The 24,591-nt window shown below is 52.4% G+C and overlaps 2 protein-coding genes across 4 annotated transcripts in view; both read right to left on the reverse strand.

Moving 5' to 3' along the window:
* NUP214 (nucleoporin 214) overlaps positions 1-3,506 on the reverse strand; it is a 91,081-nt gene extending 87,575 nt beyond the window's left edge. For all 3 annotated transcript variants that reach the window (XM_063082114.1, XM_063082115.1, XM_063082113.1), the window contains exons 1-3: positions 3,380-3,506; positions 747-942; positions 28-179 (exon numbers count right to left, since the gene is read on the reverse strand). In XM_063082114.1, the coding sequence (XP_062938184.1) occupies positions 28-179; positions 747-942; positions 3,380-3,424 (393 nt within the window). In that variant the 5' untranslated portion in view covers positions 3,425-3,506. The remainder of the gene's footprint in view (positions 1-27; positions 180-746; positions 943-3,379) is intronic.
* A 2,253-nt stretch (positions 3,507-5,759) lies between these two features.
* On the reverse strand, positions 5,760-23,733 carry AIF1L (allograft inflammatory factor 1 like). The gene is made up of 6 exons (XM_063082252.1): positions 23,619-23,733; positions 23,387-23,448; positions 13,625-13,691; positions 11,341-11,382; positions 8,937-9,099; positions 5,760-7,577 (listed from the first exon to the last, which is right to left on the reverse strand). The coding sequence occupies exons 1-6, from the start codon at positions 23,647-23,649 to the stop codon at positions 7,490-7,492; spliced, it is 453 nt and encodes a 150-aa protein (XP_062938322.1). The 5' UTR covers positions 23,650-23,733; the 3' UTR covers positions 5,760-7,489.
* Positions 23,734-24,591: the final 858 nt, after the last annotated feature.

Below are 24,591 nucleotides of genomic sequence, written 5' to 3' on the forward strand. Positions count from 1 at the left end.
TGACATTACCGTTTGCCAGTAGCTTACCTCATTTGAGAATGTGCGAACATCAAAAAAAGCGATAATGGAACCATATTCGCTAGACATCATGCACACAGAGAGTGTGAGATTATCACAGCTCAGGGCCAGGTGATGTATTGGGAATTTCATAGGAACCAGCAAGCTTTGGACTTTATCAACTAAAAAAACAAACAGACAAAGCAGAAAACATTATGTTCTAAGTATAGAGCTACAATCCCTTTTATCCAGGTCAAGGTGAAACAGTTCTTGCATCTACGTAATCATATCCTGTAGTATCTTTTTATGCAAATAAAACTTAACTTTCGTATATAATAAGTATCCCAGGGACTCTTCCTCATATAACCTTGGGAAACTAACAGAGCACATTCCCATTTGTTTGGATGGTACTGTTGTGCCAACTAAAAATCCATGCAACCAAAAACCATTCTCCTTGAGAGCCAGAGCCCCAGTTCAAGTGACCAAAAATAAAAGCATGGCATACTGGTACGTTGTTCTTCCCTCTGAGCTCAGAGGGAACAACTCACTGAAAGGGAAATACAAAGGACCAATGAGAAAACCTAGAAAGGCTTCCAGCATCCTAGTTGGAACTTATTCTTCTTGGAGGGTCAACCTTAGGACCAACAGCAGTTTCAATTTTAATATTAGAACGATTTCTTGGAAAGAAAACACATTAGCTTCTCACCATACCCCTCTCTCTATTATGCAACCTAAATCAAGAAACTTACCTATTTTATTGGGATCATCTCCAGGTTTATTTTGAATAAGAAGATTTTTAGTGGGAAAAATCTGCAACCCACTAGCTCCACCAGCAAAGACCAGACCATATTTATTGGACACGGCAAGCAGACTCGAGCGCTCCTTGGGCAACTCCTCAGGGGGGTCAAAAATTCTCACTTTCTTCAGTGCTCTAAACTGAAAATCCTGTTGTGAAGGATCAAAACAAGATCAATTCGGGGAAAACAGGATATTAAATCTCGTCTGTTATTATGTTCCAGTAGATTTTATTTCAGAACAAAAAAATATATACAAGAGTACTTCAAAAAGTTTGTGGAAAAATAGAATTAAAAGATAATATGAATCTTTCCACGAACTTTTTGAAGTACCCTCATATTACCCTGAGGCCAAAGACAATTTTAGTGGTCTTTAAACCCCCTGTGCTTATCACGGTGCCTGACATAGTGCTTGTTAATATTTGTTGAGTGAAATAAATGGAAAAAAACCCCAAAAAACAAAAAACTTCCATGAAGCCTTCCTTGACTAATCCAGCTCACACCAATCTTCTCCTTTTCTGAATTCCTAGTGCCTGAATCACCACACAAGCGACACTTTATTATTTATAATTTTGTCCTATTTCATGGTACGTATTATCTCATAATCCACCGTAACGCTTAAGAAATTGTTAAATATTAAAAGCATCACCCAACTACACAATAAGTTCTAACTTCCAGTGCAGTACTCAACAAATATATAATGAAATAACAACCACAGAAAGATGACCAAGTTCCAAGAACTGGCTTACTTGTATCAAATGCTAAACAAAATTCCATCACAGAAAAGAACAGCGTTGATCTCTTGGCATTTCAGACCTTTAAGTAAAACCTAGATGCTATGAGGACATCTAAAATGCAAGTCCAAAACCCTTAACACAGGTTACAGGCTGGGCATGGCTTGACCCATTCATCTATGCAGCCTCACCACACAACACTGCTTCCGTCCCACAAGTGTGCCATCACCTCTGCCACAGCTACTGTCAACCTCACCTCCACCTACTCCCAGTTTTCATTTCCTTCGATTTTCATGCTCCTTAGTACTTTAGAGCTTTTAGACATAATTGGTCTGGGAGCCTTCCCTGACCTCCTGCCAATGCCTGTTTTCAAAGACAATTTTCAGCGTGTACCACCTTTTGATAAAAAGAGTTCCATAAGTTTATTTATCACTATGTTATGTTTTACTATATATATATATATATATTTTTTTTTTTTTTCCTTCTTCTTTCCCAATTCTGTACTTATCTTCGGGTCAAGATTTTAGTGAAAAGAAAGTGAATCCATTTTGTGCTTACATTCCAAAATTATAAAGCTTTTCTTGGCCTTCATTTTCATACACTAGATTCTTCTGGTGTGTTTCATACAGGATCTCTAAATTACCCCACATACTAATTTAATTGGATTTGATGTTTAATACACATTTGCTAAGAGACCAACTGAAATACTCTTAGTCAGTGAGCAAAAATTCACAAAGCTTTCCAGGTGAAACCATCGTATAGTTTCATACAGGAATAGAATAAAATTTTCAGTCTTTACGTAATTCTCATCCTGATAATCCCAAATATGCTATTTGGGTCTTGGTCACATGGGTGTAGAGGGCCAGTGGAATGAAGAGGCAGAGGTGGGCTCTCCTTTCTGTTAGAATCAGTAACTCAAAAGAAGATTGTCATTTCTAAGTCTGTGGTCCTCCTGCCCCAGCATATTTGAGGAATATGACACATCCCATTAAGTGGCTCGCAACAGGCAGTGACTCTCAAGAAGGGAGAATCACTATTCTAAACATGGTATGGATTACCTTCCCCTAAACGCATTTCAGTGATTTGTTGTTCACACAAATGCCTAAAATCTTCCTGCAACTTACTCCCTTTCAGCTGTTTAAAAAAAACCGTATCTCGTTCTCTGTACCTTCATTCTGTCAGAACAGATACAAGAGCTATTAAACAAACACAGCACCCTGGGAGTTACTGCTGGGGGATTCCCTCGTTAGCATCATTCGGATCACTCGGCCCTCCCTTTAGTTTCCCGACTTTAGGCTAACTTCCGCTGCCAAAATAATCTTCCTGGTCCAAATAACGAGAGGTTTTGTAGGATGGGTAATCTTCCCCGGCTCTACATTGAGCAAGCCCGGACCACCTTACAGAAGTAGTACACTGAGAGTGAAGAAGAGAGGGTCTTAAATGAACCTGGTTTTCAGTTCCTTTGTTCAGCGCGAATGCGTAAACTACTTTCCGAGCGCCGATCTGCTCTCGTTTTAAGGACTGCTTCGTAAGGTTGCTGTGATGCTTACCACAGGGCCCGACACACAGTAATCACGCAGCAGTTATTACCACTACTGCGACCACCACATCAAAGTAGCTACGGCAGCTCAAGAGGCGTGCACAAGGCCAGGGGACGGGAAACCGCATTCGGCGGGGCTATCACGCCGGCAGCCCGCCAGAGTGCTCCAGGGAGCACTACTGAGAACTCAGAACGCGGTGAACTAACTGTTCCAGCCGGAGGCGGGCAGCCGGCACCGGCGTTTCCCGGCTCAGCCAGACTCCAAAGCGACGCTACGACTAAGGGCGGAATGGAGGCCCCGGCCAGTCTCTGACCTTCATCTCCCGCTCGGGGATCATGGCGTCCATCTCGTCTCCCATCGCGCTGCCCTCAGGCTGTCGAAGCAGCCGCCGCTGCCGCTCGCGGCCTTGGGTGCAGAGCTCAGGACGCTCAAAAGCTAACTTCCTTCCTCCAGCGCCAGCGGCGCGCAGCGGATGGCGCGTTTCCGGTGCGCTTTGGTGACGTCACGCATCCCTATCTGCAGCGCGATCGAGGGTGGTCGTAGGACCGTCTGAAGTCGCGCGCTCGCCGGGCCGCCATCCCCTCATTGGCCAACTCCCGATTAGGGGCGTGGCCGCGGGGCCCTTGCGCCTGCGCCCTGTAGCACTCTGGGCCCGCCCCTGCGTTCGCATCTAGCTGGGGGGTCACGTTGTAATAATGGTTTTACTTATTGGGTGGCGCACGACCCAGCGCTCGGCGCGTGTTGTTCCTTTTTGAAATCTCAGTAACCCTTAGATGTAGGTGGCTATTGGCTTATGTTTCAGAGATGATAGTTAGGAACTTGACAAATTCGTATTTCCAGGGGGCAGTTTTTGAGAGGCTTTGCAGGAGGAGGAAGGGACGTTCAGAAGGTGGGATGGGCCCTCGCCAAGGGAGACACTTGCGTGTCTAAGGACAAAGGCTTAGAGGGGGAGTTAATGGGCACCAAAGACCATCTTTGTTTATTCCTTTCGAGGTAATCATTTCCAGAGAAAAATCCATACCCACCTCTGGTCACAAAACAGTTTGTGCCGAGTTCTGCACAAAACACTTTAGAAGTACTATCTCATTTAATCTTCAAGACATGATAGTCACTTAGGGGTTATTATTAACATTTAATTGGTGAGGTAAAGGAAGCACAGAGAAGAAAATTCTCTAGTGGCCCTCAGCCATAAAATGGTGGAAGGAGTATTAAACTTCTGATTGCCTGGATGTGCTGACTGATGATACCGCACAGTCCTATGCAGCGGAATTACATTAGAAACGCTTTAGGGCAGAGGTTCATAACTTGAAGCCCATAGGTTGGCTCCAGGGGGGCATATTCTGCCACTTAGTGTTTGATTTCCAGCAGATTACTTATCTGTTCTAAACCTGCTTCTTATTTGTAAAAACAAGGACGAGGGACTAGAACCTGTCTTGTGGGGTTGTGGTGAGAAGTAAAGGAAGCTCAGCTGTCTCAGACCCTAACACACAGAACACACTCATTTGATACATTACTATTTTAGCTAGCTCTTCTTAATTTGCTGAGCCCAGAACTGTCGCCAAAATACACCAATCAAGACATTGGTAAGTTTGTCTGGTTTATTTTCAATCTGTACAGATGGTATCCTACCCCCCACACACTCCATAAACACACGCACACACATAACTTCATCCACTTGAATTTGCCTGACAAACTCTTGCCTTTTGAGTCATAGGGACAATGCCATATTGGCAGTCCCCGTGTTGGTGGTTACATTAGTTAGATTTGGTCTTTCAGAAAGAAGCCAGTCGAAGTCCCAAGAAGTTGAACCTTGAAACAGAGAAATAAGAGTCCTAGAGCAAACAGCCACAACCTGAAATACATGCAGATCCCCATTTCCAGGAAGCACTCCTGAAACCCTCTCCCCTAAGGGTTTGAGTTTCAAAAAATGGAGTTTCCCAGGCCACAGACCCCCAATCCAATGAGAGAACCCTCTTTCCGGAAGCTGGGGACACACCTGCTTGCTCTTCTCCTTTGAGGCTTCCTGCAGTCTTGTAAACTAGAACCCAGTGAAATAAGCCTGATTGGTTCTGCTTTTCTCTCAAAGGGAGAAACAGACACATGAATATGATGGGAAGTTACGGTAGGCCTTATCTTCCTCAAAGGTCTCAACTTGTCCCAGAGAGGAGGGGCAGTGGGAAGGAGTGGGGACAGGCAGTTGCTAATCTGATGATCTCAAGAAAAGAAACACAAAAGAAAAACAAAAACAAAGACAAAACCCAAAAAACAAGGCGGGGGGAGCGGGGACTGGGAGTAGGACTTTACATTTACAAGGAGGAATGTTTTGCTGGGGTTTAAACTTCAACTAGGCCTGTGCATTTGAAGCAGCTCCTTAGGCTGGAGACCAGCCAGTCATGGCCAAATAACCTTGCTCCTGAACCGGTTGAAACCAGCAGATTAACCCAACCTCATGCTCTACCTGTTTTATTCCCTTAAGCTGCTGCAGAGGCAGCGCCTTAGGTCCTTGATCATGGACCACTAAAGAGCTGCCGGGAGCCCAGATGGCTCCAACCTCCAATAGTGCCCAGTCCTTTCCACTTAAGGTTTGGAAAGGCTTCTCCAAAACCCTTGCCCAGTCTTGGGTCTAGCTAGGCTCCCCCAGGACTGCAGGGCATTCACCCCCATACCCACCCCACCTTCCTAACATTCATCTCACTGTCATTGTCTGGGTCTGACTTCCCATTAGACTCTAAATTCCATGAGTCTGTCCATTTCACTACTGGGTTCTTAATTCTTGGCCTATGGCAGGTGCTTAACAAGAATGTTCAGCAAGTAAATGCATCGAAGTCCTGAGCAGGCAGGGAAAGGGACGCCAGAACACAGGTGCAGTCTGCTCAGCCAAGATGGGGCTGAGTTGGACATCTTCCTGAGAGAGTCCTGAGAAGCGGTTCTTTGAGGCTCAGCCAAGAAGCTGCGGGGGAGGCAGAACTGCAGAGCCAGGCCTGGGCCTAACCTATACCCTACGCTTGGAGTCACCGGGGAGCACAAGTCCCAGCCTCTAGAGTGAGTGAAGCCTTCCCGTAGTGTTGACCAAGCAGATTACCCCTCCCCGCCCCTTCCCTCTTTTCATCACTGACTAAGGCAGCCCAGAGCAGAGATGAGGCACTGGCAGGGTACCTGAACACTGGCAGGGTTTCAGTTCAGGTTCTGCCATCTTCAGATTAACACCTTGACCTTGGGCAAGGCACTTCATCACCGTGGGCCACAACAGCTTCCTCACCAGTGAAATCAGAGGACTGGCCTAGCTAACCTACAGGCCTCTAAAATCCTGAGTCCATCGGAAAGGATGCAGGTGACTCCAATCTAATCCCCAAGCTCAAGGTTTTGAGCGATTTGGAAAGGGAGAGATGAGTCCGAGAGACAGTGGACACAGCACGTGTCAGGACAAAGTGGGAAGACTTAAAGCTTATAATAGGTGGTCAATAAATATCTGTTGAATGAATGAGTGGATGAATAAATGAATGAGTGGTATGAGTAGGTTAGGAAGGTAAAGGAGGGAAGCAAAACCAGGTTTCAAGCAGACTGGGATCAGAAAGGCAACCTCCTATTTCTCAGCACTTGGCTTAACAGTAGTGCTTTTTGCCATGAACATTTTACCCCCCATTCTCCCATCCTTTTGCCCAAAAGGTGGGAATGCACTGAGCCAACCCTCCTACAAGGCCCTGGCCTCATCTCTATATCTGAAGCCCTTTGCTGCCCCAGCGAGGGATAGTGAGGCTGCCCTCCATCTGAGCTGCTTGTAAAGGTGTGGCCAGGGAGCAGGACCACAGGGCTCCTTCTGCTACCTTCTTGAAGGGCTCAAATTGGCAAGCTCCTATCCGTCCCGCCTGCTGTCACATCATTGTGGATGAGAAGAGGAGTGGACTGAGGGGGGTCAGCTACGGCAATGGGGCACTGAGTGGCTGTGTCCTGTACAACCCAACAGCACTGAAACCACAGAGCTGTCTGGGAAAATCCTGAAGACTTGTCCCTACTCCAAGGTCTTCTGAAAGCAGACTGGGGTTCTCACCAGGGCCAGGCCAATAAGCCTGAACTTAGCTCAGAGACCTGGAAGGACGGACAGTGCCAGCTGCAAGCATAGGGAACACAGGCTTCCAGCCCCGGCCCTGCCCCCTCTGGTTTTTGGTTTGATGTCAGCCCTTCTGCACAAAGATAGGGGAAGGAGGGAAGAAGAGGGGGGGGGGACCCAAGGCTCGGGGTCCCCTGACCCAGACCCCTTTTAAGGCAGATAATTTGTGCTTTACAAAGAGATCACTGATTCTGCCGATGAGAAAAACAAACCCACAACAACCAAACAAACAAGACAAATCGCAATGAGTCAGGAAGGGCAGATCAGGAGGGAGGAGCAGGGGTGGGGAGGCCAGGGAGGTCCAGGCAGAGGTCTTCAGGGCAGGCTAGCAATGTCTCTCTCTGGAGGGGGGCCAACTGGCTTGGGGTTGCTTTCGTTGGCTTTTCCTTCAAACATCATGACTCTGGTTTGGAGATGGAGGAAAGAAAAGAAAAAAACAGGATTAGGACTTCTTCCTTCATCCAGAAAAAGGTCATCCCAGCCTTTGAGTCTGCACAGTTTTTGACAGAATGGCCTCAAATCTACAATCCTCACAGAAGCCCAGATGGCAGCTACAAGGAAGGACCTGCTAATCCCATTTTACAGAGAAGGCAACTGAGGCACAAAGTGGCAATGGGACTCCTCAGAACCACACAGGCAGTCCGAGGCAGAGGCAGGATGAGACCCCGGCCTCTTACTTCTAGGCCAGGTGCCTTCCTCTAACTGTGATGCCTGGACGAGGCTGAGTGAGGCTAGGCCATGGCTGTGCTCAAAACCCCTTCAGATCTTCTAAAACCTCCCCAGTGCTCTGAGAATAAAGTCTGGGGAGTAGCAGGTAGGGGTTTAGAGTATGACCTCCAGGGGGAAACAGCCTGGATTTGAATGTCGGCCTTACTACTTCCCAGCTGGGTGAGTCAAGCCAGACACTCAACCGCTCTCATCCTCAGAGTTTCTGTCTGTAAGTGGGGATGCTAAAAGCTTTGGCTAGATTGAACCGTGGGCTCATGAGCCAGTTACTCAGCCTCTTTGGGCCTCTGTGAACTCCTTCATAAAATGAGACAGTATATTTTACTTTTCATACTTAAAAAAAAAAGTGAATCTTATTTCATAAAAGCCAAGTGAGTGTCCTTTTCAGCTGTGACATGATGGTGAGACTCTGCAGGGAATCTCTAACACTCTGCAAGTAGGAAGTACCTACGATGTGTGAGTTTGGCTACCATAATTAGGTGCTTGCCATCAGCTGGGCACTGAGCTGGAATCTTCATGTGCCATCTCACTGACCCTCAGGACAACACTTCACAGAAGACGTGTATAATCATCCCTATTTTACAGATGAAGAAACTGAGGCTTGAGGACCTAGAGTAACTTTCCCAGGGTCATTTTGGTAACAAGTAATAGCTTCAGGATTTGAACTCTAGCTCTGTTCGGAGCTGATTTTTAACTCTATTTTATGCTCACAGCAACCCCTGGGTTTACAAATGAGGAAACTGAGGCTCAGACAATAGATTTGTCACCATCACCACCACCATCATCATCACAGTTACTTACTTACTGATTCTGCCAGACACTCTGCTATAGGCTAATTTCCCCTGCAAGCTATGTATTAATGTGACCATTTGACAGATAAGGCAATAAGGTTCAGAAAAATTAAGCACCTTGCCCAGAAGGTCATACAGCAAGTTACCTGCTGGCTGGGGAATGGATGAGGTGTCCCATGCCAGGGGCCTCTCTGCACAGAACGACTTTACCTTCAGAGGTCCCCAGAGAGGTGAGAGGTACTCACAGCTTCAGCACAGCCGACCGTTTTCCCAGCATCATATTCACAAAGTCTCGGTAGGAGATGGTGTCGCTGACCCCACCTGTCACCTCTGAGATCATTTTCTTCATCTCTAGGTGGGTCTTCGGGACTCCAAGTTTCTCCATCATCCTCTTTAATGACATCAGGTCTGCCAGAGGAAAAGCAGATCTGTTAAGCAGAGACAGGCTGCTGGGGCCGAGCAGGGAAGCTGGGAAAGCTCCACTCCTGCGCCCCACGTCCAGAAGCTCAGCAGGAGATCCCCCGCCTGGATCTGCAGTCAATGGCATTTCTCCTCTGGGGAGGATGAGCCCATCACACCTTCCCAGCTCTCCTCAGAGGCAGTATACATTAGTGGTTAGGGACCTGGGCTTCTAGAGTGAGACAGGCTTGGGTTGGAATTGAGTTCTGCTGTTTCCTGCTGTGGAACCTAAGGCAAAGTACTTAACCTCTCTGAACCCCTGCTCCATCAATGGTAGAATGGTTGGTGTATGGCAAGCTCCTGCACAGAGCAGGTGCTCAGTAACAGAACCATTTTTCTTTACACTCTTATTATTATCCCTGCTGCTCCCTGTGGCTAGGGTGAGCTGTGTGCCCACTGCTCCTGCTACCCAGGGAGTCAATGGCCCATGAAATGACCCCAGTATTGAAAGCCACTCTCCTGGACACTGGGTGGCAGACAGCTTCTCCCTACCTGCCACCCCCACCCTGCTGTCCTAGGGCTCCTCCTCTACTAGGGGGAAGAGGGTGCCAAAAATATCCTGTGGAGCAGGAAAACTAACAAAAGAACAAAATTCAAGAAAAACAAGGGAGGCACCAAAAAGTCCCTACACCCTGAGGAGCTGCTGCCTCTGACCTCCTGGCTCCCACCAAGATCTGAGGCAATTTCCTTTGGATTGTCCTTCACTGGACAATGGATCCGCAAAGGCCGGTGGGAGCGGGGCTGGGCCAGTGCAGCCAGAGCTCAGTGAGAGGCAGGGCGTGCAGGTCTGAAGGTGCCAGGGTGTCCAGGGCACTTCAAAGAGAGCTGGGCAGCTTCCTACAGGAGAGAGCCAAGGGCTTCCACACGCAGCCAGCCAGACTCAAAGCTGGCAGGACCCTTCTGGAAAGCAATTTGGCAAGATGCTTCCAAAGCCTTTCACCCACAACATCTCGTTCCTGAGATTTACTCTGCAGATAACCGGCAATGTGGACAAAGATTCACGTACAAAGATGTTCTTCACAGAATCATCAAAAATAGTTAAAATTATAAATGGTCTAAATGGTCAACTCTTAAGGCATTGGCCAAACAAATTAGAGTCCATTCCTACAACGGATTTTTCAGAAGAAAAAGCAATCATAAATCAAAATACTCACTGGTACATTAAGTTACAAAAAATAAAATATAAAAAAAGGAGGTTCTAAAATGGTATAAAATAGCATTTGTGATTAGAATAAAGAGCGGAAGGCTATAAACCAAAATGTTTCTATGTGTCTGGAGGTGGGACTGTGGGTGATGTGTTTTTGTCTTTGTGCTTTGCTGTGTTTCCCAAAAATTTTTATGGTGAAAATGTATTTCCAAAACACTTTTTTTCTAAAGAAAAAGTGATCAATATACTCAAAAGGGAGAAGAAAAGAGAAAGGACAGGAGACAGAGCAGAAGAAATTCCGGCAGCAGAGGCCACCCAGGAGCTACAGGATGAAACGGAGCAGGAGGAGCCTGTTCAGAAGCCGAAGGCGGGCCCTGCACCTGCCGCTCGACAACCAGTGTCCCGAGCAAGTCAATCCGCCTTTCTGAGTCTTGATTTCCTCATCTGTGAAATGAGGATAATAAAACCGGCCTTGACCGTGTTGTAGTATGGCTGGTGAAGACAGAGCTATGGTCTCCTACCAGAACGCAAGTGCCACAGGACAGAGCGTCACCCCCAGCATAGCAGCGTGCAATAAGGGTCTCGTGGAGGAAGGAACTGATGAACACGAAAGCACCCTGTCAACTGTACAATGGAAAGGCAGGCTTGGGTACAAAGGAAATGCCAGCCCCCTGGGTCAGGGGTCACCTGCCTTTCCAGCCTAGGGCAGCCCTCGTGTCTCCAGCTCTGGGCAGGGTGTGGCACCCTCTATCCTGAGTCCCCATAGCACCCTGATGGGAGGCTGAGGTATGGGCAGGGAGGTGGGTGGGGAAGGAAGCAGAGGGGGAGGAAACGGCCTTGAGGGAGGGCCGTGGAGCCAGGGCAGAGGGCAGAAGTGCTCACGCCGGGCCGGCTCGGCTGGCCTGGCCCATTGTGGAAGTTCCTGTGTGCTCATCACTCTCGCGGGACCACCCTACTCTCCTTACCCACGTGGACCCTCAAGCCCTCTACCCACCTACCACCCTCCCTCCCCCTGCCCCCAACACACTCAAGGCCTCACTCACCAATCTCGCCTTCATTGTTCAGGTCAAACTCCATGTACTTGTCTGGAAATCACAGAACAAATGCTGGCATTAGCCTAGAAGCAGCACCTCTCCCTGCGGCAACCCAGTGACTCCCTTGAGAGCAAGTGACTGGGTCCTGGGGGAGCCCACCCTACCCTCCCCACTCCAGGAGAAAGAGCTCCTCCTGCCTGTGCCCCTCCTGCAGGCACATGGCCAGCTGGGGCCACTCTGACTCTCTCACCAGGAGGGCAGCGGCTTCCTCCCAGGTCCCCAACAGCGCGGGCTGGCTGCGCTGAATCAGCTGTGGCGTGATCAGAACCGAGTCCTGGCCCTGCAGGTTTGGATTCAGGGGGTGTGGGAAGGGCGGGGTGCGGGCAGATGTTGGTGTGATTTTAGAGTGTCCCAGGTGATTCTGAGGGGCAGTCAGGTGTGGGAACCTACGATTTAAGAGGTCACTGGTTCTGAAACCAGGAGAAAGGCCCATGGGCCCGCCCCAGCTCACAAAGCAGCACAGTTTCCAGGGATACACAGACCCTCCCCACGAATCTCACCTACAGACTTGAATTAAAATTCCCTGATCAAGACCAGGAAAGCCTCCAACAGAGGGAGGATAACTTGAGCAATGAGTGTGGTATCTTCTGCCGAGGGCAGTGTGTCAAACAAACCTCGTGGCCTTGGCAGGTCACTCCTACCTGGGCACAGCAGGGCCCTCACAGTCTACTCTGCACCATGGGGTGGCCAGTGTGACAAAGCCGAGGTCCTCCCCATGGTCTGCAGGCACCCCTGGCCCCTCCATTCCACTCTGCTGCCCGTCCCCCACCTGCTCCAGCTCACTGCATCTCTAAGCGACCCACCCCCTCCACAAAGCACTCCTGTCCTCCCTCCTAAGTTCTTTTCTCGCCAAAGCACCTACTATGATCTGCTGACTTTTGTATTTCCCTGCTCTCTGTTTACTGTCCCCTCCCCAACTAGACACAGGCTCCTATGGGCAGGGGCCTGGTGCTTATAAATGCTCATTTTGGAGAGAAAATGAGTGAATGATTTGAAGTCTCTTCCTTTCCCACGTAACTCCCTGTGGTTCCAGTCAAGCCCAACAGACCCACTCCAACATCCCGGCGAAGACAAGCAGAGCGGACATTAGATCCCCAGACCCTGGCCCTCCTCCCATAGCCACCCCTACAGAGTGGCCCCGCTGGCATCCAGAGAGAACTGCTCTTCTTTGCACGGCTCTTCTGCAGGCGGCTGGGGTGTGGTGGGGACAGGGGAGGCTTTTTCCTATTTCTCTCCTTTTTTCTTAATGTAAAAATCATCATAGCACAATGCTTTAAAGCCAGACCAACATGGGTTCAAGTCCCAATTCTGGTATGGGTGAGCTGTGACCAGTGACCATACCTCACTGACCCCGACTTTCTCCATCCATAGATGACCAATTGCACCGGCTCCCTCCTGGTGGACTGGGGTGATTTGGGGAGCTCCCAAGGCCACGTGAGTAGTGTTTCACACAGGTTGATGCTTGACAAATGCCAGCTGTTATTACTATTATTAGCCGTCGATGTCCTGCCTAAAGACAACTAAGCTGTAAGGGATTTGAGGAGCAGTTGGCAGGCTCTTTGCCTTGGAGCAGGAAAGATGTCCCCATTGCAAATACATGGGGGTCACGTCCTCCAGCGAGTCCAGGGGTCCTACATCTTGAGTGCCTCCTCGGCAGGAAAGGAGGGTCTGCTCCGCTCCTGTGTGCACGGCTTCTCTCCTTTCGAGCCTCTGGCTGTGAACCAAGTGCCAGGGCCCCAGACAGAGAGATCTTTATGCTGTCCCTCTCCCCGCATGGGCTCCCAGGCCCTGTTTTCTTTTCATCCTGTGCTGCTGGGACTCAATGGCAGAAACTCTGCCCCCGTGCCCCACTGTGGCGACACAAACGTCCATTCTCCACAGGGGTTCCCGAGACGATCCAGCGCCGAGGCAAGGGCTGCTCACAAAGAGCTGATTGTGTGAGGGGCCCCGAGAGCGAGCAGGGCCTGGGCAGCAGCGGCCAGGAGCCAGCCTGAGCCCTGCCGAGCAGCCAGGGAAAGAGAGGGGCAGGGCCAGTCCAGGGCCTGCAGGGCAGAAGGTGGAGGGGCCTGCCCCCACCTCTCAAGGGACCCCTGTCTCGAAGTGTGCCAGGAAGAGGAGCATCCTGGGTGAAAGGGGGCCACGGCCTAGCCTGTGGGCCTAAGGAGTCCTGTGTGCATGGGCGGATGGGCCAGCCCAGCTCCCTGTGATGGCAGGGCAGCCAGCCCCAGCTTACCTTTGAAGGCTGCGAGCTTTTCTGGCAGGTTCTCTTCATCACTGTACTTCTGGTCACAGAGAAACTCCTACAGAGGCAAGAGGACAGCGCTGAGCAAGGAAGGGGTCAGGGGGCAGAGGTCAGTGACACAGAGGCTTACTGCCCGATTACCTCTTCACCTTCTGGGTGGCCGGGCCTGACCAGGCAGGGTGTGTCCTGTGTTGGCCCCAGCAACCCCTGGAGGCAGATCTGCACAGTCCACCCTGTGGGTAGGAAGTTTGCTCAGCAGCTTGGGGAGGGGCCTGGAGGGTCTGCTCTAGAGGACTGAACACCTTCAGCCAGCAACTGAATTACTAGTGTGGGGACCTGTGCTTCCTCCAGGGCACCCTGGCTCCAGGATCTGAGAAGCTGTGAGCTCCAAAGACAAGCTGCCTGGTTCCGTCACTAATCCCTTAGGTGTGAGGTCCTGAGCAAATTAACTCCTCTCTGTCCCTCTACTACTGCTTTATCTGCCCAATGGGGATAATTATCATAGGTACTTCTTGAGTGTGCATGAGAATCCAATGAGAGTGTGTGTATGACTCTTGGCTTATAGACAGTACTCAATGAACAGCTGCGGTCATATTAGTCTCCGCTCCAGTCAGAAAATAACTGTCCATTGCTTGGGAGGTCACTTACACTCTTACCTGTTTCCTTACCTGTAAAACTGGGGTCTTTAATCTCTGGCCCACCTTCCCTTCAGATACTTGGAGACACTCAAGTGAGTCTTTTCAGAACCAGATGGGCAAGGTCGAGGTGGGGAGGAATGGGCACTAACAATAGCCTCCAGGTTACCCACATGATCTCTCCAGATCTCCCAGAGCCCCAAGAGGTAGCTACTATTAATTATTATACCCATTTTACATACGAAGAGACTGAGGCTCACACAGAGCTTCAACTCAGCTCCATCTGAGTTGACAGCCTGTACCCTTAGCCTCGACCCTTAGAGATGGGCAGATTGCGAACATTCATCCAGCCTGGTCTCCGGCCTTAAACCACAAAGCTACCAATGAGTGACCACCTGCTACATTGGGCACAGCACCAGGTATCTTACTTGCCTTGTGGCTAATCTTCCAGAAGCCCTAGAATCTGTATTCAGATGGGGAAGCAGAGGACAAGTTCCCATCCTACCCCTCGGACTCTGCAAACCCCCTCTCCTCGCCGGACCTCACTTTCCTCATTGCCGAGCTCACTGGACATGGGTGTCGCTCCCCATACATTCACTCATTCAGCATTTTTTGAGAAAACCTCAGAAGTGCAGAGCACACTGTGCTGTGCCCGGCATCAAGGAAGCAGGGGAGGCCAAGGTGAATAAGATAAGGTGCCTATCCTAAAATTACAGAAAGTCCATGTTGAAAATGATGTGCAGTGTTATCCACGTCAATCATTTGATCTGTTTCTAAACTCTTGCTATCATTTCCCACTAAATGATGACCAAGTCTGTACTTACACATCTCCTAGGACAGAGAACTCCGTACCTTCCAGTCTGTTGCTGTAAACCCCTATGAGGCTTCAGGTAGAATGGGGGATAAGAACCTAAATGTCTATATGCAATCAGGGTTTGGACCTCAGTCCCTTCAGGCACAACAGTACCTGCCCATTTCACAGATAGTAAAATTGAGGGCACCTGTCCCTCAATGGGGCTAACCCACAGGAGCACTGAGCACCAGGCTCATGCTTCGGTGCTCAATAAGCAGCAGATGAAACCATGAGCCTGAGGCAGAATGTGATGCCTTCCATGGCCCAAGGTCTTCCATGTCAACTCAGCACCCCTTCATGGCGGGACCCATCTGCCTTGCTGGGTTTGGGGAGGGGTCTGACTGCCCCCTTGCTTTTGATAAAACATTGACTGTGGCAGGCACAGTGTGACTTCATTAAATCCTCAAAGCTGCTAATGTTCCAATTTTACTGGTTAGAACATGACCAGAGGTTAAATAATACATCTCCAGTCCACAGACAGTGCAGGGTTGGTTTGGAACCTGGGTCTGTCAGACTCCAGGGCCCATGCCCTCCTGCAGCCAGGCAGAGGGCTGTCCCGGGACCCATGGGGTCTAGCTGGCTTGGCCTCATTACCATGACCCTGCCTCCACTAACCAGAGCTGGAGCCTTCTGCAGCCGAGGAGGCCGCCCCCCTCTCGGCCAGCTCTGTAGATGTCTTCCCTACCCCCTTGGCTCCCTCTCATGGCTCTTCTCCACGGCTCCCCCACTGCATTCTCTGACCAAAAGTAAGACAATTAACTCTTGCCTGGGACCTTGAGCAAACCAGGAACCTCCTGGGGTTCCGGATCCCATATCTGTCCAGTGGAAGGACAAATTAGGTCAGTGGTTCCCAGACTTTGGGGTAATGTAGACAAGAAACATTTTTTTAAGGGGGGGGTGTACTAATATTGGTCTGCCAAGTTTCTATTTTGCCAAGTAAAGACTTTTAAAACAATTACCATTGACTGTTGCCATGAGTTCTGAAAAGGACATTTCATAAAAGTAGGAAGTTCATGATCTCTGAGTTTTTAAATGGAATCCATTCAGCCTTGGACAAACTCACCACATTGCCCCCATGTTCCCCTCACTTCACCAAAAACTGGAAAACCTTCATGGGGAGGCACAAGAGCACAGCATGGCCCAGCATCTGGGAACCTCTGGGGAGAGATTTGGAGGGCCTCTCCCGCTCTGGTTGACCAGAAATCCCACCCAGCCAGGAGCCTGCCTTTAAGTGTGCACTGACCACTCCTAGGGACCCAGTTCTACTTGGGCCACTGTGCAGGCAGATGGGATTCAAGGTGAGGGACACGGTGCCTGGTCTTAGAGACAAATCGCAGATGGACACAGAACAAGCAGGCCAAGGGCACAAGTGGTTAATAACAGATGCCCTTCACTGGACCCCCTTATAGCACTCGGCATCATCTAACATACTACTCCATTTACGTCCCCCTTCCTGCCCCTCCACCACTGTTGTGGGCACCTCAGCTACCTCGGACTCTTCCTCCCTCGCTCCCACCTCAGGACGTCTGCTCCAGCTGTGCCCAGCCTGGAGTGCTCTACGCCCACACATCTGCCTGGTCCCCCCTGCCTCCCTCCCTCCAAGCCTTTGCTCAATGTCACCTTCTCAATGCTGCCAACATCACCCCCCTGCTTCCTACAGCAGCAGCCCGCTGCAGCCCGCCCCTTGCAGTCCACCTCATCCCACTCGGCTTCTGCTTCTGTTCCGTGGATGGACACCTCCCAAAGCAACTAGTGTCGTCACTGTGCATTCAGGTTACTGTCCATTGTCGCTTTCCCCCTGCTAGAGTGGAGGTCCCACGTAGTAGGTGCTCACTAAGTATGTGTGGGATGAGTGGATGAACTGAGGCTCAGAGAGGATAAGTAACTCGCCCACAGCAGCAGAGCAGGCAAGTGGCTGTGGTGGGCTTGAACTCCATGGCAGATGCTGCTGGGCTCCCTGCCCGCACAGAGCTGAGATGCAGAGTGGCCAAGGAGGTGGGTGACGGAAGGCAGCTGGGAGGAGGCACGTCCTCAGCCACAGGTCCTAGGAGGACATGTTTACGTCTTATGCTCCACAGATGCCCAGCACCCAGCAGTGCCCAGCATACAGTAGGCACTCAATAATTGGAGAAGCCTGCCATTCATCCAGAGTTCCTTTCTCCATCCTCATCCCTGAAATTGTCAGGCAGCTTTGCAAGTTTGTGTGACAGAGACTGGAGGGGACTCAAGGACTGGACTCATATTTTCCCTTAGAGCCAAAAATGACAAATGCTAAAGCCACAGAGTGCCCAGGGCAAGAGAAGCAGCTGACCTGTTTGTGTGTGGGTAGGCAGCCCCCGCGGGCCCCGGGCTTCGGGCAGCTGTGGCAGGGGTGGGAGAGGCAGGTTCCACCCACCCCCGAGCCTGGGATTCTTGGTGCCAGCTCATGCGCAGCCCGCAACTCCCCCACAACGCCCTGGCGTTCTTCCCTCGCATCCCTGCCCATCCTTGGTGCACAGCCATGCCCAGTGGACCGGTACCCTGTCTATCCAGAACCAACCCCCTGACCCTGGGTCCACAGGCAGAAGTGACAGAGATAGAAGCCACCCCAGATGTTTGGAAGAAAAGCAAAAGAAACATAAAGAGGGTAAAGCCTTGAATCCACTTAGCAGCTTTGGGAAAATTGCTACACTTGTCTGTGCCTCAGTTTCTTCATTTGTAGGAAGGATCAAAAGATTATCTACCTCATAGATAATCAAGGCTTGCCTCGAGGACTACATATGTAGATAAATACACGTAAAGTGCTTAACACAGTGCCTGCCGCACTTAGTAAATAATAAATGTTAGCTCTTTATTATTATTTTCTAACATTTATATCCATACAGTCAGATCACAACCCCCACAGACCATCATTTGACTATTCAACAGATTAGAAAGGAGACTGTCCCCTTGACTTAGGTCTCTCTCCTCTTTCTGGGTATCCCCATTTGACAGATGGGGCAACAGAGGCCCAGAGAGGTTGTTCAACTTGCTCAAGATTACAAAGTTTTAACAATTCAAGGTCTGCCTCCTTTCACCATCCCAGTTCCCTCCCTGACTCAAACAAGGAGAAGGTGGCCTGGCCACAGGTTTCTGGGCAAAGAAGGTCAATACTGGGAGTTACCTTTCCTCTTGGGCAGCTGCAGAAGAGGGTTATGCCAGAGGCCAGGGAACCACTCTATAGCCCTCTAGGGGTTGTGGGAATAGATGGTTTATTCTACCCCCAACCCCCTCTCCCAATCAACCCACTGTCCCAAATGATAAGGTTTTCTGGCTGCAAAAACTTGCTGGCGTGGGGGAAATAGGTTTGGGCACAGGGGACTACTAGGCTCTGAAAGTGGCTATTGATATGCAGAGGGACAAGTCTGCAGGCCTCAGTGACCTGACTGGCACCTCCACACACAACTCTTTGTCCCTACATTATGCCATGAAGTCCTCCAGCGAGCACTGGACCTCTGGCCGTCCCTCCTCAAGGGCAAGCTTCGCTTTGTCCTTGACTCCTGGCTGACCTAGCAGTGACAGGTCATCCACACAGGGTGAGGTGCTCCCATCCCAGGCCCAGGGACAGCGCCTGCAGCCACACCTGCTCACTGCTACCTCTCTTTGTCACCTACAACCTCTGATGCTCATCGGAATCCCCCAGGGAGCCCCATCCAAGTGCTCATGACCAGGAGGGGCTATTTCCAAAACCATCAGAGGTTGGCAGCCCCTGCTGTGTCCTGGCCTCTGGATTCTTGCCATCTGCCCGCTGCTCCCTGACTTAACTCTCTTTCTGGGCTGGTACCTCTAGCACCTTCTGGCGGACTCTTGCTCCTGGCCCTCCAGGCTCGTCTTTATGTATGAACTGCAGCAGAATTTTGGGGTGGGCGGATATCACCATCTTGGAGGCCATCCAAGGGGCTGCTGGCTGCAGCCCTGGGCAAGCACCCCAAGCACAGGACAGGCAGCATCATGCCTGGCCTGAGGCCTCTGACGTAGCCCATGGGCTCTTAAAGGGCCAGCACCAGGTTACAGATGCCCGGCCTGGTGGCTGGCACGTAGCAGGAAGCTGTAACATGCACCCACAAGGACAGCAGGCTCACATTCCCCGTGGCAGCTCTGGGGCCTCATCTGGATGCCACGTCCTCGCCAACAGATGGGGCAGCTGAAGAAAAACACCCTGCCAACAACATAAATGAAGCAGACCCTGAAGAAATTCCATCTCCAGCTTCCTGTGACATGGCCACACAGAGGTCACAACTGGCCGGACCTGCAGGGGACACTGAATCCTCAGAGACTCACGTGGTCACTTATCACCATCCTCCTTATAATATATTAAGGAAGAGCAAGAGAGATGGGTGCCTGGCAATGTCAACTGGGCACATTCACCTGGGCAAGGACAGAGTGGTACTGCCAGGTACACAGGAAGAGACACACCTGGGTAGTTGCCTAGGTCAGGTCTCAGAGGTCCCCCATTGCTGGAGGAGGGGCAGGGGACATCTGCACACCCCTGGTCAGAGATACCCAGCCTGCCCTACACAGCTCTCTTCCCAGTACAGATGGGTTCTGAAATAACCATTAGGCACCTAAATGCGACAGGGAATGCTGAGTGCCCTTCATTCGATCCGGGAGGGCTGAGATGTTAGGACAGTCGCCAGAGATCCTTATCCACATAAGCAAGAAAGGTCTGCATCACAGCTAGGTCGCAGCCACCTGGTGGACAGGGGCCAGAGCAGGCCATAGGCAGCATCTGGAGTCAGACAGACCTGGTTTGAATCCCGGCTCTGCCACTTTCTGGCTGGGTGACCCTGGGCAAGGGACTTCATCTGGCTGAGCCTCCATTTCCTCATCTCTAAAATGGGAGTCATAATACTATACTCCTGGTCTGATGGGGATGTTTACAGAGTCTCATTGCACATCTATCTAACGGAGTGCTCTGTCTAGAGGGGTCAGTGAGATGGTGCCTGTCACACGCTGGGCACGGAGCACAGCCACAACTCCCATTATTGTGTTAAAGATCCCGGCCACTAGCCAGCTTGAGCAGCAGCCTTACTGTCCTCTGGGCTCCTCCTGCGAGGTCCCAGGGCAAGGCACTCTGAAGGGTAGCCCACCCAGCCCCATCGCTTCTCTCTGTCCCTGTGGGAAGCAGGAGAAAATTTCTCCCATTGCCATATAAGGCCGGGCCTAGCTGGCCCAGGGTCACCTACCACGCCATCAGGGTGCCGGGAATGTCAGCTATGTGGGGGGAGTAGGAGGCACTCGCCGGTTCTGCCCACTCCAGTAGTGCTGACATGTACACACGTGAGTGCACACACAAACACAGAGAACAGGCTGGGTCCAAGTTGGGCTGTTCAAACCTGGGCAATTTACTCAACCCTGAGTCTTGCTGTCAGTGAAACAGGAATAACAGTACCCACCTCCCGGGGCTAGAGTGAGCATTCAACAAGATAACGCCCACAACACATGCTTGGCACAGTGCCAGTCCATGCCAAGTGCTCAGAAAACCACAGCAAAAACTAAAGTGAAGCCAAAAAAAAGCTGCATTTTCATGGATCTCTTCCTCCCCCCGGGAACCCTAGGCCCACCCAAGTCCCCTTCTATTTTTACTCTCGAATCCTGTACAACAGCAATACTGAGACTGAGCTACCCTGCTGCCCTCTGGAAGCTGGCCCGCCCAGGGGAGGAGAAAGGCCCCAAAGGGAACCGGGGTGTCGGCCCAGAGATGCCCCCAGAGCTGCCAGCCAGGCTGGGCTCTGCCCCAGGCACAGCAGCAGTCATGTGCCCCCCATGCAGTGAGTCATGACGCCTGTCCTGCTTCCATGAGGCCACTGGGAAGGCCACTCAATCCAGCCCCCCAGAATCCACATTCCAGTGGGGCAATGAAGCTGCACCCCAAAGGAAGGCAGTCCAGGATGCTCAAAGGGTTCCTTTTGGAATCCACCCCACACTGCAGCCATGGCCTTGGGTCAACCAGACCCTCGAACAGAGTGATTCCCCAGGTCTGCAAAGAGCTTCTGTCTGCTCATCTCCATGGACTCTTGCAGGGATCACCGCTCCCACTGCAGGCCAGGAAGACCAAGGCCTGCTGAGCAGCCAGTATGGGTCGCAGCATGTCTCAGGCATATCCCAGGTTTCCACCCCCTGCACCTTGAGGCCCCAAAGGAAAAAATGATAACAACCATGACAGCAGCCAGCTCTCCTAGGTACTTAATGTAGATTACCTCACCAATCACCACCGTTATCTCTTTATGGAGAGGGAAGCTCAGAGAAGTAAAGTGGCTTGCCCGAGGTAACAGAACCAGTGCTCTGCCCAGGCCTCATGACTCTAAACTATGGAGGGGCCAGCCTTGAACTGCTGTGGTGGGGAAGCAGCTCCAGCTTCTGGTTTAATCCTGGAGGCTCCTTTCTCCAGAGGCCCTGACCCTGGGCCCCAGCAGCCCTCCAGCAGCCTGGGCTCACACGGTAGGTCTCAGAACAGCATGCAGGCAGGGAAAGGGCAGTAGACCGCAAGCTCTGCCACTGGCTCCAGTGAGGCCTTGGGTCAGCTGCTTGCTGTCTCTGGGCATTGGGGATCCTGCCCCTTCTTGCTCACTTTCCCTGGTCCTAGTAGTGTCCAGACCAGCCCCTAATAGCTGCAGCCCCTCCCCTTTCTGAGCCAAGCGAGCGCACTTCCCAAAACAACCCTGTAGCCTCCCCAGCCCCTCCCCTGCTTATCTTCCTCCCCAAGGGCGGGGTTGGCACAGAGAGTCCCCAGCACTTTCAGCTCTTCTGGCTTGTCCAGCTACAGTCACCTCACTCCCATCTCCAGCTGTCTCTGGCTCAGGGTCCTGCTGGCTGTGGATGGACTCAGCCAGCTCAGAACCCGCCCAGCTGAATGGCCCAGGGGGCTGCATGAGGTCAGGGTCCTAGGCTCTTGGCCAGAGGACAAGAGCAGCCAAGACGAAGGCTGGCCTGGTGGAGACTGAACTGGGAGGGAGCCCAGCAGGCCTGGACCCCTGAGGGCCCCAGCCAGATGTCCAGGCAACCTTTCAGCTGTGCTCAAGATGGCACCAGGAGACAGAGCGGGGAGGCAGTGAGGGGGCCAGAGTTACCTGGAGGAAACCTGAGTCCCTGGAGCTGTCCATAGCCAGTGGAATGAAGACAGACAGCCTGCCCATTTCCAGGCAGTCCAAGAAAATCAAGGACGGTCAAGACTGCATGCTACTGGCGAGAGGAAATACAACCACGCCCCGGTCCCCAGACCATCTCCCCATAGCCCCCACCAGGGCTCTGTGGACCTCCAGCAGCTTCCCACTTTGGGACTTTGAGCTGGGCTCAGACCCTGGGTGTCTAGTGGCCCAAGGGAGCCAGGAGGGAGAATGCCCAGCCTTGTTCAGTGGACACAACTCTGCCACCCGTCAGGAAGGAACAGGGAGAAGTGCTCCTCAGGACATAATTCTAGTGCCATCCACAGAGCAAGCACACTACACACCTTCCCTTATTTAACCCTCACAGTGACCCTGCTGGAGAGGAAAGGTCCTTGCCAAAGACCACAGACTGGGAAGGTGATGGAAGCCAGAGTTGAGACCAGGATTTGCAGAACCCTAAAGCCCCCTTTGCGCTTTGGCCAATCCAGACAGGTCCTGCCACCTTTCCTTATCTTCTAGAATCTGCGAGGTCATTGAGCAAACTTATGGAGCTCCCATTGCATGCCTGGCAACAGCCTGAAGAATTTCTTTATAGAAATCCACCAGGACCAGTAAGAAAAGCACCAAGTCCCTAAGGTAACCTCTCCTAAAAGTTATAGCAAAAGAGTTGTGTGTTTCAGGGGCCAGGAAGGGGGTTGGCAGGAGACCACAGGAATTGCCGACATTGGCAAGTGAACCGAGAGCCTGTGTTCTGTAGAGAAGAGAGCACTGGCCTTGGGGGTCCCTTCTCGCGCCAAATCCGTGCGCCTGGTCCCAAGCGGGCCTGCGGGGAGCTCCGAGCCGAGCCGGGCTGGCATCCGAGCTCCCGGCCGGCCCCACCTCCCTCGGCTGAGAGTAACCACTTGCAACCCGAGACGCCAGGACCGGGCTGGAAGGTGGAGGCGGACCTACCTGGAGGCCACAGGGCTGGGGGCGGAGGGAGGCAATCGCGGGAAGCCCCGGGGGAAGGGGAAGAAGTGGGGCTGATCTGGCGGCGGGCACGGCCTCGCGGGCGGAGGAGGCACCCGGGGGCGCCGGGAACTGCGGGCCCGCGGCGCGCGGCTCGGGCGACACGCACGCTGCCCTGGGCGGCGGGGCTTACCCGGTTGATCTCGGCCAGCCTCCTCTCCTGCCGGGCTTTGAGCAAGCCGAACGCCTTCCCTCCTGGAGGAGACAAAGAGGCGGCCGGGAAGCGGGGGCCTCCCCGGGCCCCAAGCCCCCACGGTCCCGCGCCCGGCTCCCGCGCGCCGCGGACCCCGCCGTCCGCCCCGCGCGCACAGGTGGCGGGGCCCGAGACGCCGGGCGCGGGCCGGTGGGGGGACAGCGGCGCTTACCTTGGAACCTGTTGCTGAGCGCGACCGACATGGTGAGCGAGCACCCGGCTCCCGCCCGCTCGGGGCTTCGCGGACGCGGCGAGGGACGAGGAGGCGGGACAGGCGCCTGGTCCGAGCTCCGGCTGCGTGTGGCGGCGGGACCGAGGGGCGGAGGGACGGCCCGGGCGGCCGGACACACCCCTCCCTCGGCTCCCGGCCCGCCTCGCCTCCCCCCCCTCCTCTTCTCTCTCCTCCCCTCTCCTGCCCTCCCGCCGCCGCCAGGGCCGCGGGCATCAAAGCGGCTATTATGGGGACACGGAGCCCGCCGGCGACCCCTCTGCTGGAGCACGTGGAAGACGCACAGCGCGGGCCGCCGGCGGCCCCTCCCTCCCCGCTCCTCCCGGACCTCTGCAAGTCCCCTCCGCGCTGGCTTCCCCAGAAATAAAGCGGGACGGTCTTGGGGGCGCTGGGGGGGGGGGTGTCAAAGCGCTCCCAGCGGCAGGGAGAAAGCGCGCCACCCTTGGAGGCGGCCACACTACCGTGCCCTTTGCGCAGTGGGGCCACTCGGACACCGAGGGCGCTGTAACCAGCTTGAATGAATTCGCGTCTTGTTCATCAAAGCTATTTCTGGGACACTGCACCAGGCGGTTTGCACCGTACGACGGTCATTTCCTTCTCAAAACTATGAGATAGGACTCGGCACTCCCATTTTACAGAAAAGTCTGGAGGCTGAAGCCTGGGGTGCAAGCCCACCAGGCAATAAACCAGCCAATAATTGCAGGAAGAGTGGGGCTCAGGGGACAGGAATTGAGGACTTGTAACAAGGGTGATCGTGAAGGCTAGTGTCCAAGTCAGGACAGTCTGACAGTGAAAGGAGGCATCCTGATATTTAGGCTGGGGCCACAGGCATAGATGGGGACTGCTTTGGCAGATGGCACGCCGGGTCACTCGCCACACACACCCACCGGTCTCCTTCCCCACAGACTGGTCTCCA

This window comes from Cynocephalus volans, chromosome 17 (genome assembly GCF_027409185.1).
Source record: "Cynocephalus volans isolate mCynVol1 chromosome 17, mCynVol1.pri, whole genome shotgun sequence".
NCBI lineage: Eukaryota > Metazoa > Chordata > Mammalia > Dermoptera > Cynocephalidae > Cynocephalus > Cynocephalus volans.